This window comes from Rhineura floridana, chromosome 1 (genome assembly GCF_030035675.1).
Source record: "Rhineura floridana isolate rRhiFlo1 chromosome 1, rRhiFlo1.hap2, whole genome shotgun sequence".
Taxonomy (NCBI): domain Eukaryota; kingdom Metazoa; phylum Chordata; class Lepidosauria; order Squamata; family Rhineuridae; genus Rhineura; species Rhineura floridana.
Genome location: NC_084480.1, coordinates 86808926 through 86828843, shown reverse-complemented (window position 1 = coordinate 86828843; position 19918 = coordinate 86808926). Strand labels below are relative to the sequence as shown.

At 44.4% G+C, this 19918-nt stretch overlaps 1 protein-coding gene across 1 annotated transcript; it reads right to left on the bottom strand.

The window, feature by feature from the left end:
* Positions 1–721: 721 nt before the first annotated feature.
* Positions 722–17803, bottom strand: LOC133376608 (uncharacterized). Its single transcript, XM_061609061.1, has 3 exons — positions 16995–17803; positions 15890–16235; positions 722–1040 (listed from the first exon to the last, which is right to left on the bottom strand). The coding sequence occupies exons 1-3, from the start codon at positions 17698–17700 to the stop codon at positions 722–724; spliced, it is 1371 nt and encodes a 456-aa protein (XP_061465045.1). The 5' UTR covers positions 17701–17803.
* Positions 17804–19918: the final 2115 nt, after the last annotated feature.

Here is a 19918-nt window from a genome sequence, read left to right as displayed (position 1 = left end):
AGTGCTGATAAATAATTTTATCTGCAACATCTGCTGCTTTGGGAGAGAGCTGTCATTCCAGCCCCCTCCTTAAGGCAGTTATTTAGTCCTTGTAGCCTTTTAAGACATCTAATCCCCATGCTAAGCACATGCTTTGGATCAGCAGGTGAGAAAATTACCTGCTTTAATTATCACGTGGAAATCAGCACTTAAGGAGACATGTCCTTATATGTGATCTATCAGTTTACAAGGTGTGCCTGTTATCCAGCATGCCACAGACTAAGCTTGAAGAAATAGGACTTGAGGCTGTAAATGGACAGAGTTAGAGGCATAAGGTGCAGAAAAAGAAAGGGGGGGTTAAAATCTCTTATGCATATTTTTTTCAAAATTATGAGTAAAATTATTTAATATTTAAGGCAGTTCTTTAAAATAAAATTTACTGCTGGTAACAGTGCTGTAAAGCACTGTAAAGCTCCTAGATCTAGGGGAGAAATGTTAGCGATGATACACTTGCTATTGCATTTGGGTGGATTATTGAGCAAAAAACCCCTTAGTTAGAAAAGTAACTTTCACAAGTTGTAGTACACAGGGCATTTTCAAGAATGTGGTCAGAATTACAACCTGTCAAGCATTTTGTTCCCGCAGATTTAAACACACAGTCCTGAGAATGAACCCCGACACCTGAGTCTCATAGCCAAAGCCTGAGATAAGGCAACTGTCGCTCAGATTCAAGTGCATCTTCCTAAGGAGTAGCATGCAGGGTAATGCCAGTCGTGTGATACTGTGCTTCAGGATCAAATGATACATAACATTCAGTCACACAACTGTTTCCCCAACATTTAGTTCCTGCCCCAAGCAGCTTCAGGAAGTTGCAGTCTGGAGTGATGTTCATAATCTGTCCTTTTTGTATTAAAATGGCTGTCGCTGATCTGGTTTTTGCCATCCTCTGCAGAAGAGAAAAATGGCTCTGAAGTAGATGTTCATACTGAGGCAGGTACTTTGCTTTTTCCATGTGGGCTGTCTCTCGTACCAAAATGGCCTGCTCTGAGCTGCGTTTTGCCCTGTAGGGGACAGAAAAAGCAGACCAGAAGCAGCCATTTTGATAAAAGAAAATAGATCCACAATGTCAGAATGAAACATCCCTTCCTCTCTGCATGAATATCCACTTCAAGCTACATGTGCTTTGAGAATATATTAACACAGCTGACCAGGACATATGGATATCAGTTTTCATTTCAGCTGTGATCTTAATCAATTCTGCGTTTTTTGTTATGGCTGGCAAAGTTGTATGATCATATAGAAATATGAAGTTTCCATAACAAGCAGCAGAACCGTGGCTGTACCAGTACTGTGGAGTACCTTGCTGTGTGACATGTGGATGGCCCGCTCTCATTGACAGGTAAAGATATTTTTCTTCCAGCAGGCTTTGCCTGCTAAATTTTAGATACAAAGGTCATTTTTAGACGAACATAAGAAGCTGACTTATACCAAGTCAGACCATTGGGCCATAGAGCTCAGTATTGTCTACAATGACCGGCAGCAGCTCTCCAGGATTTCAGACAGGGTTTTCTTCTAATCCTGAAGATAGTGGGGATTGAACCTAGGACCTTATGCATGCAAAGCAGATGCTCTATCTCTGAGCTATGGGCCTTCCCTCTGTGATCTCTGCTAATGTTGTTTTTACATGTATTTTTAAGATTGTGTGTTTTATGTGTTGTAAAAAAGTAGTATTTTAATGTATTTTATTGTATTGTGATTTTAAGTTATTGTAAGTCATCCTTAGTGAACCTCCTGCATACAGCTCTTGTCTGATAAGTAAATATTATCTTCTCAGAACTCCAAAAGAGAGATAAAATGCATATATATTCACAAATAAATAAATAAATGTTCTTAAATAATACTCAAAAACAACTGTTTAAAAATTGCACATACTGAAGTATCACAGTAATTGCAGAAACAATGACAATGTCTTTGCAGAGGAGTTTCACAACTCTCAGTTGGGGGAACATAGAAGGAAATGGCTCTGGGTTCAAATGTCATCATATTATCCAAACTTAGTAAAACGATCAGAGAATCATTCCCCAGACAAACAGCAGGGTGTTTTTTCTCCTGTCTCTTTTGCCTTGGTTGGTCTTTCTTTCTGTCCTTATATTCTTAGAATTACATGCCACAAAAGGTAATCTCTTTTCCAGATAGTCAGCTCTGTCCCCCTTTCCAAACAGCATATTTTTTAAAAAGTATTATTATTCTCTGTCACATTTAGCATACTGTTTTTGTCCTTCATGATGAATCGTAGAAATGGAGGATGGCATGCAATGAGTCCCACTTCTCAGGACAGACTTCCTGTATATAACCTGATTCTCCATTCAGGCCTGGTGCCAGCGGACAGCTAGGTTGGGCACTGGCTGAGGGCCCCTTCAGCTGATGGGCTGGGTGGGTGTACCTCCCACTCCATAATACACACTAGCATTGGTTCGTGGAGTGTGCACTCCATGACCTGATGCTGGTGTGGATCTCAGAATGGGAGTCACCCTCCCAGGCAACACTCACCCTGCCACAGGCTGGCCACACCACTGCCTGCATCACCATATCAGCATGCTGTGAACTCATAGTTGCCATCACCAAATATGGCAGCAGGGGCCTCAACATGCCCCCACCGTCATTTTGGGTGATGGCAAAAGTGTGCGCACAGCCTGCTAATGTGCTGATGTGGCTGGACCTATTTAAGCTCCCAGCGGCGGCAATAGTGCTGCTTCCACCACTTTCGAGAACCCTCTACAGTCTGCTGCTGGTCCTGTCTCTACTTCAGGAGAATACACAAGCCCTGTTCAGGTGTATGAGGAAAACATGTGTGAGCTTAAAGATGGGAGAGGCAGGGGCATGCATACAAGCCCTGCTCCAAACATCCTGGTGCAGGTCTTGTCCCCAGTAGACTTTTCTGCATTGAGAGGGGAAGGTCTGAAGAAAGACTTTCCAAGCACATTCCGTTTAGAACTATCCTTGTGATTGGCACAAGGAACTTCTTGACAGTAAGGGCAGTTCGGCAATGGAACCGACTGCCTAGGGAGGTGGTGGGATCCCTTCGCTGGATGTCTTCAAGCAGAGGCTGGACAGCTATCTGCGGGAGATGCTCTAGCTGTGGATTTCCTGCTGTGAGCAGGGGGTTGGACTCGATGGCCTACAAGGCCCCTTCCAACTCTATGATCCTATGGCACCCCTGATAAGGCAGAATTCACAGTCACGGACAGGATTCTAATGAACTAAGAATCTTTCGTCAGACTTTCCTTCTAGCAGTGGCTTATGCTGATTGGGACTGGTAGGGTGGAAGACAGGGAGACCAATAGTAGGTGGAGCCAAAGCCAATGACAGGCAGAGCTATCTGATTCCAGTTTTATCTCCACCTTCCTTCCTGCTGAGTTTTACAAGGGCAACACTGAGATTAAGGAGGAAGAAGCTGACAAGCAGTGTTGGACTGGTTGCAAATAAGAAGGCAGGGCAGGTGAGGGCTGGCTGAGGGCAGACTTGGTTGGTGGGGCAGTGCCTCGTTTTCCCTAATGGACCAGCCTCCATTGCTTCCCTCTCAATGCAGAAAGGTCTGAAGTGGAACCAGCACATACACGTACACACACTGGAGATGTAAAAATACATAGACCCCATATAATAGTTTATTGTCAAAACCAGTTAGTCATTGCAGAACTTTTTTAAAAAATAAAATCAGTATTAGTTTCCTACATAATAAAAGCAGTGATTCCTATGTAAGACCTGCCTGCTTAAAAACGTTGGATTGGAGGGGGAGAGAAAGATTTAGAACAGAAACACAATTCTTTGCTATGTTCACTCAAAAGTCCCATTAATTTGCAACACAGTCCTAACCATGTCTACTCAAAAGTAAGTATTGAATTCAATGGGGTTTACTCCGGGTATGTGGGATTAGCATTGCAGCTTTACTCCCAGAAAAGTGAGTATCGGATTAAAGCTTCATATTGGGAAGGTTTTCAAAACACTGCCCTTTTCAAGAGCCCAGGAAATTTTAAATTTGTTTGACCCCTGCTCACAAGCGAAAAAAAGACTGTTTGTACAGCTAAAAGCTATATGCTTACTCAATTTATGAGATTTTCAGATAAACAGGGAAAAAACAGTTTTCTACCTTTGCAATGGAGTCTAGGTACTGCCTGGAGGCCTAGAAATCCCTTGTCAATCACAACCCTGACTTCACTGTTGGCTACAAACCTGAAAGGGCGGAGTTAGAGTAGCCCCTAAGAGATCATTTCACAGACCTTGCCAGTGTGTGTGTGCGATGGCTGACATTTTGATGTATAATTTGTGAACTAGACTACCTAGAAACTTATTTTTTTAAAATGAAAGCTGAGAGTCCAGAGATTAAGCTGACTCACCTGGAGACCCAGAGAGGAGCCCAAAACTCCAGAGTCTCTGGGTAAAAACCAGACACTTGGCAACCCTAAACACTATGTTGCTTTTGTGGTCCTTTCATTTTATTGCTATATGTCAGAATTTCACAGCTGGAATATTTTCTATATCCCTGGTCAACTGCAGCAAAATAGGGCAGCTGGTTTCCACTCCCTTTACGTTCTGTCATTCTCCATTGTGGGTGTTGGGTATCCATGTTTGTGATGTTCCTGTATATATAACACAGTAAATACGGTAAGTGTGGGTTTATTAGAGTATATGTGGTAAGTAGACTGAGTGAGAGGGGGGAGTACATGGGTTGGAATGTTGGAGAATGTTGTATGATGATTGGCTGAGCGTTTGAGTGTCTGAAGGTATAAACGAGAGGATGACAATTGAGAAGGGGGTCATTTGGTTTGTTTTGGATAGGGTGAATTGGATTAGGCGGGTAGTGAGACAGATTATTGATGACTAAAAAACATAAAGATTAATGCATCTTATGAAACTACACGCTTGTTGACTGTACCTTTAAGTAATCTTGTTATTCCCTGTGTATATAAATAAATATTTCTTGGTTTACCAATGATCCTTCGCTGGACTTTCACAGACCAGAAGGGTGGGCAAAGCATATACCGAGGTTGGGAAACAGTATCAATGGTGGCAGCGGTGAAGAGATAGTGTAACATCATCAGGTATCCAGAGCAACCCAGGGCTGTAAACTTTATAGGCACAAATATGCAGGGGGGTTGAGGCCTTTAAGTGCACCCAGAAACAAAGTAGCAATAAGCCAGCAGGAGATGAAGGCACAGTCTCAATGCAATATTGTTTACAGGAAGTGTCTGGTGGTGCTGCCTAGCAGGGAGATCTTGAGAGATCTTTGCTAGAGCCGGTAAGAGAACCGTTAAGAGACCAGGACCCTGAGGTGGGACTATGACAAGGTGGTGACCACAGGAAGAGGCCTGACAATGTTCCACTCTTACATACATACCCAGAAATTGCTACATTTTTATTGCAGGGAAACTTCACTAACGGAAGACATTTGTCAAAATGCATTTCAAGCTTATCATACACTTTGAATTGTACAATGAAGATTCCATGCAATGGTAAATATAATCTGAAAAGAATACCAACCTAAAACAAGTAGTGCTGTCTTTTAAAGTTAATTATATTATATAAATTTTCAATCTGGAAAGTTATTATTATTCTCAGTGGGATGAACTGCAGGAAGAAAGCTGCAGGAACTAAGTAGCATAAAGAATAATCTAGCAGAGCTATGCCAAGTCAGATCTCTGAAGATTGGATGGTATTTTTTCACAGTCTGCATTTTGGCACTCTCATTGTCCAATATCCTTAGCTCAAGAGATTAGAAATGGACATAAAACACTTCCACATTATTTCTGTGACAATGCAGGCAGGGCAGAACACACACTGGGATTGCAATCATGTCCACTTGTGGTAAGATAAAGTATACAGTACACTGTCCATCTCACAGGCCAGATGAGCACTAAAGCACACAGGATGTGTGTGAGATATGCATATTTCCACTAGCGCAGATACGGGCTTTATTCTTTAGGGCGCCATAATGGCAGCAAACTTGACAGGGAGATGTATCAAATCCTGTCTTTCCGGAGCAAAGCGAGCTGTTCTAACACCGGGTTACACTCTGCCCATCTAGCTCAGTATTGTGCACTATGACTTGCAGCAGATCTCCTAGTATCTCAGGAAGAGTTCTTTCTATAATTGAGCCAAGCATATCTCCCCCACCCGCCAATAATACCTCTGAAATGGCACTACATGGTCTTGTCTCTCTGTTAAAGTTGGCCCACGGGGGTTGGGGGATTTTGGAATCTGACCCAACATCCAGATCCAGTCCCCCACCTCTGCACTACATCCTGATGTGGTGTTGTTCCTTGTGAAGCATTCTGGGTAAAGATGGCAATGCTCAGCTAGTGATGACAATGCTGTTGCTACTTGCGGGGACACAGCTAAACTTTTAAAAATTAAGACGGGGGGGAAACCTCTGCAGCCAAGGTCACTTGTAACAGTAAGTGTCCACACCTCCAAGTTTTCCAATGATCTCCTGACTCCCTGAGAAATCACAAGGGATAGGTGAGAAATTCAAGTCAGTTCGCATTTGAAGCTGAATCTATCAAATTCACATTTTCCGAAACAAGAAGAGAACCGAAACACAGCCATCCTTCAAAATTCACACTTATTCAAATTTTGCCATGCAGTTTGCCAACCTACCAATGTTTAAAAAAATGCATATGTATTTTATTTTATTTATTTTATTTAATTTATATACCGCCCTAAGCCAAAAAGGCTCTCTGGGCGTACATATGTAAGGGGAAAGTGTGCATAATAATGAATATATAAGTGAAAATAACATACGAAAATGCATTATATGACGAGAAATTGCTTGCAGAAATGTATGCAGTAGTCAAAACTACCTACAAAAATGTGTTTATTAGGAGAAATGTGCACAAATGCTGGAGAATTTTCATTAGGAGTTTTTTGAAAAAATGCACAAATTGCTGCAGAAATGTGGAGAACTGAATTTAAGATTGGAAAAATGAGAAACTGAGGGCCCATCCATACTAACCACAAAATCCACGTTTTCCCTATTCAGTTGGTGGCCTTGAGATTCATACATATCCTGTTTGTGGTTGGATTATTGTGAAAACCCGATTATCAAGCATCCATACGTGTGGGCTTTTTTTGGTCTAGATTGCTTTAGCATTTGCCACTCCCCTAAGTCCACCCCTTTTCAGTGATTAGTCCATAACGGTCATTTGCTTTTCACGTTTTTTTGGAAGAGCGCAGAAATGCATCTCTCTCTTTTTTAATTCCCACACGTGTGCAGGTTTGTGGAGGTGCTATTAAGTGGGAAGGAGACAGGGGGCTTGGCATATGATGGAGGAACGCTCATGGACTGCCTATTGCAGGAAAGTCTGTGGCATTGCGTCTGATTTATTATCAATACAGAAAAACATATCAGTTTTTTGGTGGTATTTCTAATGCTGATTTGTGAATGTGAAAATCCGTACTAGCTTGCAACGCCATATAGATGATGGTGAATTAATGAGGACACAAAGCAATATCATTGCAGATTAGACAGTCATGTGGACGGGGCCTGAGAGAACTGGAATTGTCAGAACTTTCCACCCCTAGAAATCACTCTAAATGCCCCCCACACTTTCATGGCCTGTACATGGGCCCACAAAAGTGGAGGGAGGGTTGTTACCTGATCCTTTCATTGAAGATGCCTGGGACTTTCTGCATGTAAAGCAGGTGTTCTGCCCCTGAACTGCCCCTCCTACATGAATCCCAGCATGCTGCTAGGGATGGTAGATGTAGCTCCTGCTCCACGATTCATGCTAGCATCGGGTCATGGACTATGCACCCAACAACACAATACTGGCATAGATCACAAGCGGGAGTCACCCTCCCAGGCAGCACTCCCCCCCACCGGCATGGGCTTAAAATAAGCCCAGCCACACCACTTCCCATGTTGCATTAGCATGCCAGCGTGCTGTGCTGCCACTGCCAAGGGCCCACTGCAGTCCGGTGACCAAGGGCCTTCTACAGTCTGGTGTCAGGAGGCATGCCATAAATCCATAAAGTACTCCTTTAGCTATAACAAACACTTTAATGAGGAACTTGAGGAAATGTTTCAGGGACAGATCATGCAAGCTACTCTGGAGATGGCAGGATGCTTCCCCTTTCAGGCCAGATTGTTTCATGCAAATAGGGAGTAAAGTTGTCCATCAGTCATCATGAGCATGCCATGTGTACTGTCTTTCAAGCTATATCAGGAAAGCCTGAAAAAGCTCACAAGATTGCAGCTTTGTGATAAATGATTCAAATGAATGCTTACAGCATCTCTTTCTCTGTGTGTGTGTGTGTATAATGGCCAGCCACAGGCATGATGATTGTGGTCTTTCTTCACCTCTCTACAAATTCAGTGGCATTTTTTGGCAAATTCAAAAGTGCAGGGTCCCTTCATGATAGTCTTTTCAATGGCTGACTCACTTCATTTCACATTGATTGGCTGCAATCATCAGGAAAGGACAAGCAAGCATGTTAGAAGACTCTTCTCAGTGGTTAACACACTCCCCTTTCAGGCAGATTGGCTCATAGAATGCTCCCTGCTCCCAAAAAAGTAAGGTGTCTAAGACTACCCCCCCCCCGAGTCTCCAGACAGCTACACACCTGCTTATGTTATACGAAACCACGTGTCTCTAAGTGAAGGGTATATAAGAGTAGAGTCCATTCAGTTAGTTTTTAGCATATTAACTTACATGTTACCTGGGCAGAGCACTCCTTAATTAGGTTTATTAGGAGCCAAGTTGGATTGTAGCTCAGTCCCAGAACAAGTTCTGAATGTTAATATGCAGCTCAGACCCATGTGAAGTATTAACAAAGTGAAGCAAGCACATGCAGAATGCATTTAATTCAGTACTAAACAGCCATGCACATCAGCCTGCTGGATTAGACAAGGGTCCAGCATCCAGTCGCACATGCCTCCAGGAAGACCACAAGCAGACCATGAAGGCAACAGACCTCCTGTGTCACTTGGCCCCAGAATCTGGTATTCTGAAGTATATGAGGTATTGACACTGAACCTGGAATTTAGCCATCACATGTAATAGTCACTGATATCCTCCATTAATCTATTTTTTTTAAAAATCTGTCTTTGCTAGTGGCTTATTTTGTAGCAATGAATTTCATAATTTATGCATTCTGTAATATGGAACACAGAGGCAAATTTTCTAAGTCAGAGCGTATGTTTCCACCAAGAGAGAAGGAGCTTTAGCAACAAACATGGAAAACTGTTTTTAATTTTCTGTTCACCGAGATGTCCCCTTCTATGGGAACTCCTGGAGGGGTGATGATTGTGATGCATGTGATCTGGATGGATGCTAGGGATACAAAAGGAGAGTGGAAGAAGCTTACAGTTCGTGTGTGTATGCGTGCATGCGTTTGCACATGTCTGTGTACTGCAAGACTGCACTGTCAGTGCTCCAGGCAATCAACCAGGGTGCGGATAACTAAGGGTCACATTATATTAACTGAGTGCCATGTAATCATGTCATATAATCCTAGGCAGGGGGAAAGTTTTCATTGGGGCTGCAGTGTGCAGAGACGAGAGGTTTAACCTTTTCTTCCTCAGCCATGATTCCAACAAAAATCACCCCTGCACTGCAGCTAGCCTTAGGAAGCATGCTCCTGTCAGTGCCAATGGAAGCCTAACTGCAGCACAGGAATGATTTTCATTAGAATCATGGCTGAGGAGGGGAAGATTAAGCTCCATGTGGTGAGGTCCTGATGGAACTCCCAACCCTCTATAGCTGCCACTTGCACAATTAATATAAGGTGCACTTTGACCCTAGTGTAAAGATGTAGATGAGCAAGATTAATGACACTTTCATGTAGAACTGGAGCCTTCTGAGGAAAAGATGTACAGATTTGTACACTAGGGGGATAATTGACCCCCTTTCTCTTTCCCAGGATGTCAAAACTTATCCAATTGTGAGAGGAAGGAAGGAAAGTGTTAATATGCATGTGGTTCACAGATATCCAATTTTTCCATGTGCATTTTTGGGCACATCTGTCCACACATGAGCACTTTAGATTGAACTCTGTCTCAGTGTTTTCAACTAACAGTAGAGGCTGGTGCTTGATGGAATGTATTCACTCTGTGGGGTTTTGTCATCTCTCCGTAGTTAGTACTTCCCCATCCTCCTCGAGTTCTGGAAAAGTGAGGTCCACTGTGGGCATGCACACAGCCAGATGATGATAATAATGATACAAGTTTTCTCATATACCAGGCTTGCATGGATCAGTGAATTTAAAAAGTAAAAACTGTGTTGTGCCATGCCCAGCCCCATCAGCAGCCCACCAAGGAGTGCCTCGCCAATGGAAGTAGGCAATAGATGGCACCCAACAAAATGTTACCACACACGCAAAAAACACCAACAGCCCTGCCCACACAATGCACTTTAGTACTTCCATGCAATTTCATATTGGTTTTTGTCATTATGGTATTATTCATAAATTAGGAAAATCTGAATTAAATTAAGGAAAAGTGCAGGCTGCCACTTGGATGAAGACAATATCATGTGGATGATACAAAAAACATACAGACATGGGAAGCCTCAAATCCACTTTAAACTGCCATGTGTACACCGCCTTCATTGCAGAAAAGAATAACAGGATTTAAGATGCTGCTAAACCTCATTCCCCATTCCCAAAACCAAACCTGAAAACAGAGAAAGTTGATGCTTGTGCCGAGTTAGCTCTGCGCCACTAGATTCTGAGATTCCTGCTCCTTGGATGAGTCCAACCAACCTAAATGTGTTTCTGGTTGATGCTGTTCTAGCCTGTTTGGTAGCATATTGAGTTTTATGCAGCTGTATTTGCAGCTGCATCTTGTGAACCAGATATTGCAACCTTTCATAAATATGCTTTAATAGGATTCTATTTGTATTGAGATAATTCTGTGAAAACCTAGAGCAGCTGTAGAATTACATGCCCCAGGAATCCATAATATTACGTGAAGGTAAAGCAGTTCAAAGAGTGTGACAGAAAAGATTTCCCAGCACTAAACCTTATCAAATAATGGAAGTTCTTTGTACTGATTCCAAGGGACAGACTGAAGGTAGACTGTGAATATGCATCCATTCCAAATCCAATATCTATGCATTTTCCCCTATATGGAGTTCTTGTTGCCATCATCCTGTTGAGCACAAGCAATTCTAGTTCAGTGTTATAACGCAACTGTATGAGTATTTTCTCAGAGGTAACTGCTACTCAGTCCAATGGGAGCTCGGCCCTTTTACATATACTGTGATGCTTACCCAATTTCTCTAGGCAGTGAAAAGTTGCAGAGTTTACCCAGGCTTGGTTATCTTTGGAAGGAGGTCACTGGAGGTTTATTGGTATTTCAGCAGGCGTCTTCAGTATTAATTTTTTAACATTTGCTGAAACCATTTCTTATGCAGACAATTATAGAAAAAAAATCTGGTTTGCCCCAAATGGCCTCACAGGCAGGGGCGTCACTAAGCAGGTATGGGGGGTGCGGACTGCACCCGGGTGACACCAAGAGGGGGGTGACACCCAGAGCCGCCCCTACCTTAATCTCCAGACTCTCAGCTTCAATTGAAAAAACCCTAAGTTTCTAGGTCGTCTGGTTCCCGAGATATACACCAAAACATCCGCCCCCCCGCAACTGTTTAATCTGTTTTTTAACCGATCTGTGTAGCAGCTTTTAGCCAGAGCTTGGAAAAGTTACTTTTTTAAACTACAGCTCCCATCAGCCCCAGCCAGCATGGCCACTGGATTGGGGTGATGGGAGTTATAGTTCAAAAAATAACCTTTCTAGGCTCTGGCCTCTAATCCCACCCTTTCAAGATTGTAGCCAATAAGGGGAGCCAGGCTTGTGATTTGTTGACTCAGGCAGTGCTTAGGCTTCATTACAACGTCAAAATGGTGGTTTTGAGGTCTTCAGTTTGAGTAAGTAAGAATATGGGTTAAAGTTTTTTTCTCTGATGTGTAACACGCAGTCAGACCCTGGGCTGTTGGAGAGGGCAGTGCTTTGAAAACCAGTTATAAATCTGTTTGATTTTTACATTTCATTTTGTCACTAGAGTGGCCAGATCCAAAATAAAGGGCAGGGTTATGTCACCTTTAAAAGTTGTGTAAAAGAAGAAATTTCAGCAGGTGTAGCTTCAAGCCAGAGGAGGAGGAGGGAAAGAAGTAAGACCAGCCGCCTGAACTGAGAGACTGTGCTTATTATTTGCTTGCTACCTCTTTGTGGCATCTTCTTCCTCTTACTGAACTGGTCAGAGGGCTTCTGTTGGAGGGGACTACAAGTGAATCATCAGTTTCCAGCAGCCCTCTATATTGGGCCATTGTTGGAGGCAGGGCTGTAAGAGAGACACAGGTGGGGGGGCAGCGGCTTGCTGTTGGCTATGAGGGCCTGTACATGACACTGGGGCAATGAGACAGACTGGGGATGCTGTTGGTGTACTGCCCACCCTAACTGAGCAGGCAGAGATGGTCTCAAGCTTGAGAACCCCATTACATTTGTTTTGAGGGACTTCAGTATCCACACTGAAGCTGCATTGGAATTTCATGGCCTGCAACCATGGGGCTGTCTGTCTGGGCTAAAGTGTAAGGAAGGGCATACCTTTGTTTTGGTCTTTGCCTCAGTGTGTGAACAGGGCAATCTGGACATTGAGGGGGGCTTAACTCACCCCATTGTTACTGTCAAACCACTCTCTGGTAAAGCTTGGACTTATAGTACTAGTCACCTTCAGTAGAATTGGGGGAACTATCAAGATGGTCTGCCCTTGGAGACTTATGGAATCCAAAACCAAAGCCGGTGGTGATCCTGTTGAGGTCTTTGTGTCACTATGGAATGCAGATGGGGGTGGGCCCTTGACATGATTGCTCCCAATTGTCCTGTCCTGCACTGTAGAGTCCAGATTGCTTCCTGGTTTTCTGCAGTATACCAGGACAACGAAAACTAAAGTGCAAGTGGTGTAAGATTCAAAGTGAAGCCAACTGGACATGTGCTAGAGCGCATAATTGCACCTACTGCATGGCAGTGAAGGCTGCAGAGAAGCTTGTTTTGCTGCTTCCATCACAGCCTTGAGTAGCCATCCAGCATTGCTTTTCTGAGTGGTGCGGTGATTATTCTCATATACCCCAGCAAATTGAATGCTTGCACTCTTGAGTCATGCTGTGACAAATTTTAAAACACTTTGAAGATAACACCTATGCCAACTTGAATTGATACTATTGATACAGTATCAGATGGATGTCCAATGGAGTCTTACCTAGTTTTATGGGATCTGTTTCAGTTTTTGAGGGCACGGACAAGATGTTTGTTGTATTCCAGTCATGCACATGTTATGCCTGTGCTAAAAGCACTGCACTGGCTGCCTATTAGCTATTGAACCATTTTAAAAGTTTTGTTGCTGATGTATGAAGCCCTAAAGAACTCAGGACTTGGATACCTAGAAGAGCACCTTATACAGACCTGCTAGGACATAAAGGTCATCAGAAGAGGCCTTGTTAGGGTCATCCCACTTTATGATGTGTTGCTTGTTGATGACGTAGAAATGTACCATTGGTCTCACCTGAAAGGTGATTTTCATAGGAAGGGGCCATCACTGTGGGTAACAGTTCCACCTATCGTGCGAAGGCAAGAATGTTTTTGAAGTCAAGACTAGGGACGTCATGCCCCTCCCACTCTCCAGTTCATTCGTAGCGAGTCTAAAAGAGATATCTAAAAATACAAGAACAAGGCCAACAGGCCCGCCAGGAAAATAACATAATAGTCACATGCATAACAACATGACTCTAACCTAACTACATAACATAACAGAACTAAAAGTCTTGACTTCACTCTTACATTTAAATATAATATGGAAACAATAACATATAACCCATTGATAAAATCACTAGTCATCCTCCAACTGGGAGGGTCGTGATGGCCCCTTCCTATGAAAATCACCTTTCAGGTGAGACCAATGGTACATTTTCCATAGGAAGTGGGCCATCACTGTGGGATGTACCAAAGCAACCCATATAGGGAGGGACCACCCACATGTTAATCCTCATTAAGAACCTGTTGCAACACTCGTCTGCCAAAAGAAGCATCAGCAGAGGCATAACGATCAATTTTATAATGTCTTATAAACGAGTGTGGGGAAGACCAGACTGCGGCCCTACAAATATCGGCAACAGGAGCATTAGTAGCAAAAGCAGCCGAAGTGGCAGCTGACCTAGTAGAATGAGCTGTTATACTAGCAGGAACTGGCAGCTTCAGGGACTCATATGCTAAGGTAATGCATGCCCTTAACCAATGGGATAAGGTAGGATTGGATACTTTATGCCCCATAGACCCTGGATGAAAGGATACAAACAGAGACTCCGTTCGTCGAATCTCTTGGGTCCTAGACAGGTAGGTCTTGAGAGCCCTCCGGACATCCAACGAATGCCAAGCCTTCTCGAGAGGATGGGTAGGATTCGGGCAAAAGGAAGGCAAAACAATGTCCTGGTTGCAATGAAAAACTGAATCGACCTTGGGACGAAAGGAAGGGTCAGTCTTCAGCACAACAGAGTCCTTATGGAAGACGGAGAGGTGTCTAGCGGAAGACAATGCGCCCAACTCCGAAACGCGTCTGGCAGATGTGATTGCAATCAGAAACAGGACCTTGAAGGACAGAATACGTAGGGGCACAGTTCTGATGGGTTCAAACGGAGGGTGTTGCAAAGCCTGCAGAACTTTCGGCAAACTCCATGAGGGGAACCGATGGACAACAGCCGGAGAGCGTAGGGCGACTCCCCTCAAAAAACGTTTGATGAACAGATGTGAGGAAATATGATCTCCAGGAGAGGACACTGAGAGAATGGATGACAGAGTAGATGCATGTCGACGTAGAGTGTTGGGTCGAAGTCCCATCATAAAGCCACTATGGAGAAATTGGAGCACCTGGTGCACATTGGCCTGGGATGGATCGTGGTGGTGGGACTGACACCACTTGGAGAAAGCCACCCAGGTATGTTGATAAATGCGAGTGGTAGATGGTCTTCTCGAGGCCAAAATAATATCAATCACAGCGTCAGACAGTCCAGCTGACCTCAAGTGTCTCCGTTCAAACGCCACGCTGTTAGATTGAGCCAAGTAGGGTCCTGGTGCAGTACTGGACCCTGGGATAAGAGGTCTGGCGTTACTGGAAGTGTCCAAGGGTCCATCATTGACATTGCCAGAAGATCTGAGAACCACGGACGGCGTGGCCAAAATGGTGCTATCAGAACCAGCTGTGCCCTTTCGGTTCGCGCCTTCCTCAAGGTTTTGGCTAACAATGGTATGGGAGGAAAGGCGTACAATAGACCGTCTGGCCACGGTGTTGTCAGAGCATCCACTGCTTCTGCTGTTGAGTCCAGGTATCGGGCAAAGTACCTGGGAAGCTGGCAATTGTGACTGGAAGCAAACAGGTCGACTGAGAGGGCGCCGAACCGACACTGGAGACGATGGAAAATGGCTGGATGAAGTTTCCATTCTCCCGGGAAGACCTGTTGTCTGCTGAGCCAGTCTGCTGTCACATTCAAAATCCCTTTGAGGTGCTCTGCTTTCAGGGATTGTAGATGTTGTTCTGCCCAGACAAAGATGAGGGAGGCTAAGTCCTGCAGAGGACGAGACCTGGTGCCCCCTTGTCTGTTCAAATGTGATTTTACACACGTGTTGTCTGTTCGAATGAGCACATGATGCAAAGGGAACCGAGACTGAAAATGACATAGAGCCAAGTGGACAGCCTTTAGTTCCAGCCAGTTGATGCTTCGAGCTCGCTCTGCGTTGGGCCAAACCCCCTGAACGTACTGGGAGTTGCAGTGGGCTCCCCAACCTATGAGGCTGGTGTCTGTGGTCACGACGGTTCTGCGGGGTTCTCTGAACGATGTGCCCTTGGAGAGGTGTTGAACTTTGGTCCACCAGCAGAGGAGAGGCGCAGAGCGGGGCTCAAACGAACTTTGCGATGGTTGGAGCTGGCAATGTCTTTTTGAAAAGGCAACAGAGTCCACTGAAGGGGCCGAGTGTGAGCTCGAGCCCAGGGTACAATGTGGATTGTGGAGATAAACATCCCGAGCGCTCTGGCGAGAAGCATGACGTCTGCGGATGTTTGTTGCATCAGGGACCTTGCGATGCTTGTGATGGCAGTGATGCGATCTGGAGACAGGAAGACCATTGCCTGCAGGGTGTCCAACATTGCCCCAAGATGTAGTAGGCGTTGGGTTGGTTGGAGATGGCTTTTGTCGAAGTTGACCAGCCAGCCGTAGGTCTGCAAAACATTGAGGGTGATCATTAAATGATGATGAGCCAGCTCTTCAGATTTGGCCCGTATAAGCAGATCGTCCAAATATGGGTAGATATGAACCCCTTGGGTCCGAAGGTAAGCCACTAGGATGAGTAGCACCTTGGAAAATACTCTTGGAGCAGAGGAGAGGCCAAATGGCATCGCTCTGTATTGAAAATGTTGGTGGCCAAAGGCAAACCGAAGAAACTTTCTGTGGGCTATGCAAATGGGTACATGGAGATACGCTTCCTTAAGGTCGATAGAAGCCAGGAAGTCTCCTTCATGCAGACTCTCGGTAATGGAATGGAGAGATTCCATTTTGAACCTGCGGTATGTTACAAAACGGTTGACAAACTTGAGGTCCAATACCGCCCTCCAAGATAAATCTCGTTTTGGCACAGCAAATAGGAGGGAGTACACCCCTTCCGATCTCTCAGTTGTGGGAACTGGCTCTATTGCCGCTATGTGCAAGAGGTGATGTATAGCTGTCTGCATGATGTTGTGCCTGGCTGGTACCCTTGGGCAAGGAGACGGGTGGAATCTGTCTGACGGGGTTGCCCAGAACTCTATGGTATAGCCATAAGTGAAGAGGTCCCTGATCCAGGGGACCGTAGTAAGGCGCAGCCATCGATCTCCAAAATTAAGTAATCTGCCACCTATGGGGATGGCGTTAATACTACTTGTGTAGGCGAGGACCTCCCCTATATGAAGACGATGAGTTGCCCCTGCGCCCTTGGTACTGACCTCTGCCCTGGGGGCGTCGGTTCCAGGAGCCCCTGAATGCGTTGGAATCATAGGGTCTGAAATCGCGGCCTCGTCCTCCTGGTCGCGTTCCTCGAAAGGGCTGGTTAGAACGAAAGGAGGGAAATCGCCTGAGGGGCCTGTGGTCGATGTTCTTGATTGTGGCTAGAACCGGTTTGTGGGCGTCTTTTGGATCAACCAGAACTGCCTTTAGAGCTTCCTCACCGAAGAGTAGAGATCCGGAGTAAGGAGCCTTGGACAGGTTCAATCTAGCCGCTGAATCAGCTTGCCAGTGGCGAAGCCAGAGGGTGCGACGAGCGACTATTTGAGTCGTCATGGCTCGTGCCCCTAATTGGGTGGCATCCAAAGTGGCATCGGCCACAAAGGCTGCTGTCTTACGTAACTTCAATAGTGCTCTTTTGAAGGCGACAGGATCAGGGTTATCGTCCTCTAGAAGGTCATCCAGCCACATCATAGATGCTCTGGAGAAGATGGAGGCTGAGGCAGAGGCACGCATGGCTAGGGCAGTGGCCTCGTGGTTCTTGCGGAGGGCGAAGTCTATTCGACGTTCAGTAGTATCTTTTAGGTGGGATTCCCCTTCCCTGGGCAAGATAGATCGTGAAACGAGGCGAGCGATCGGTTCATCTATGCCAGGGACATCTAACTTGGTGGCGAAGTCTGGGGCTAGGGCGTAAAGTCTGTCAGCCATGTTCTTGAAGCGTCGAGCTTTGAGCGGGTGGGCCCATTCTTTGGAAGCTAATTTGGCAATTGGGTCCGGCACCGGGATGTAGTGTTCAGTAGGTGCAGGGGATTTGAGGACCTTGGCCCCTTTGAGAGTTGGAGCAGACGAAGTTGAGGGCGCAGTCTGGAGACCAAGGGTATGAAGTACCCTACGTGCAAGCGGTTGGTAATCTGAGGTATTGAACAAGCGATACGATGTATCCTCCTCATGATCTGAATAGTCGCTCCAGTCGTCTCCTTCAACATGGTCAGTGAAAGTTAACTCCTCCGCATACGAGGCTTCGTCCGTACATCTGCCTCTGGCTAAATCGAAGGGATCTGGCGAGCAGGAAGGATGAGCAGCATGGAACGCGCGTTGGTCCATGTTGAGTGGGGGTCTGGCAGGAACCTGTGGTAGTGACTGCATTTGTGTGAAATAAGCCAGCATGGCTTGGAGTTGGGAGAGGAAATCAGGAGACAGCTGCAGACCAGATGTGTGAGATGTATGTGCCTGGTGGGCTATTGGAACATATGTCTGAGGCGGTAAGCCAGAGGTAGGTTCGTTAGGCGAACCGTGAGGGGGAAAGCCAACAAACTCTTCCTCATCAGAGGCAGGAGCAGGAGAATGGAAAATATCACTTATGTGTGTCTGTGCTGTGGTGGTTGTTGGCACAGAGACATAACGAGGGCGCTTTGGTTTACTATGGCTGGAAAGATGTTTTGTCTTAGCCAGTGCTTTGGCATGTCTGGTCTTAGACGTGTTAATATGTTGTGGCTTGGCTGATTGTGGCATGTCTGGCTGATCTGGCACCATGTGTGTTGATGGTGACATGCCTGGCTGTTCTGCCATCTTATATGAACCTGGGTGCAGTACACTGCCACAGAGGGGGCAGGATGTAAAGACCCGAACTGGCACAGCGTACTACCACGGAGGGGGTAGGATACACTGGCAGATGGCGAATGCACTGCCACAGAGGGGGCAGAATGCACAGAGGTATCAACGTTAATATAATATAGGCTGTTTTAGAGTTGGTACACTCAGATTAGTGCTGTAGGCTGGGTTTTTGGCTTGTTCACGGCCCCATAGGGGGCAGGATATGTAATGTAAATCAGATTTAGTACAAGTCAGCCACTGATATTAAAGCTCCAGCCTTGATAATGTAATCCAGCCACTAGGATTAAAGCTCCAGCCTTGATAATGTAATCCAGCCACTAGGATTAAAACTCCAGCCTTGATAATGTAATCCAGCCACATGATGTGATGGAGCCCAATATAGAGAAAATCTATGGAATTAACTGCAGCCATGTGACAATGGAAAAACTTTTAAGAGATGACCCAGTGTATTTTGAAAAAAAGAACAGAGATATGATTTTACAGCAGTATTTCAGCAACTTATTCAGAATGGATGGCAAGAAAATATTTGGGATAGAGGTAATTCCCATCAGACTCTTATTATATGACTATGGCTTTGACAGCAAGATTATTATGGAATACTGATAATGGAAGATTGGATATTGAAATTACTGGACTTAACAAGACTACTGAAGATGGAAGATGGAAAATGGAACTAATAGAGATAATAGAACAATGGCTACTGAAATTACTGAACCTAACAGATTCTGATGTGATGGATTAATTGAAATGTTTATTTTGACTATGGTTATGACAATAAGATTATCATAATTAGTAATGAGATGGATTAATCGATATGCTTATCTGGAAAAAAAAATTGATAGATATATTTCTTAAAGAATTGAAACCTCTCTTTGACTTTTTGTGGAAAGAATAAAGTAATGTTTATGAGATTTGATGATTAAGTAAGATAACTACTGGAGGAAAGTGATTTTATAATATGACTTAAGAGACAGGATTGCTATATATTATAGACTTATAACTGATTTGATCTTTGACAAATGGGAAGTCAATATTTTACTCTTTATTTTTTATTTTTGTTTTTTTTTTTTTTTTTCTTCTTTTCTTTTTTTCTTTTTGTTTAACTATTTTTGATTTTGTTTTTTGTCTTTGAATGTTTTATGATTTTGTCTTGTATGTTTTATGAAAATCTGAATAAAAATTATTGAAAAAAAAAAAAAAGATAATGTAATCCAGCCACTAGGATTAAAGCTCCAGCCTTGATAATACAATCCAGCCCACTAGGATTGGAGCTCCAGCCTTAATAATACAATTCAGCCACTATGATTACAGC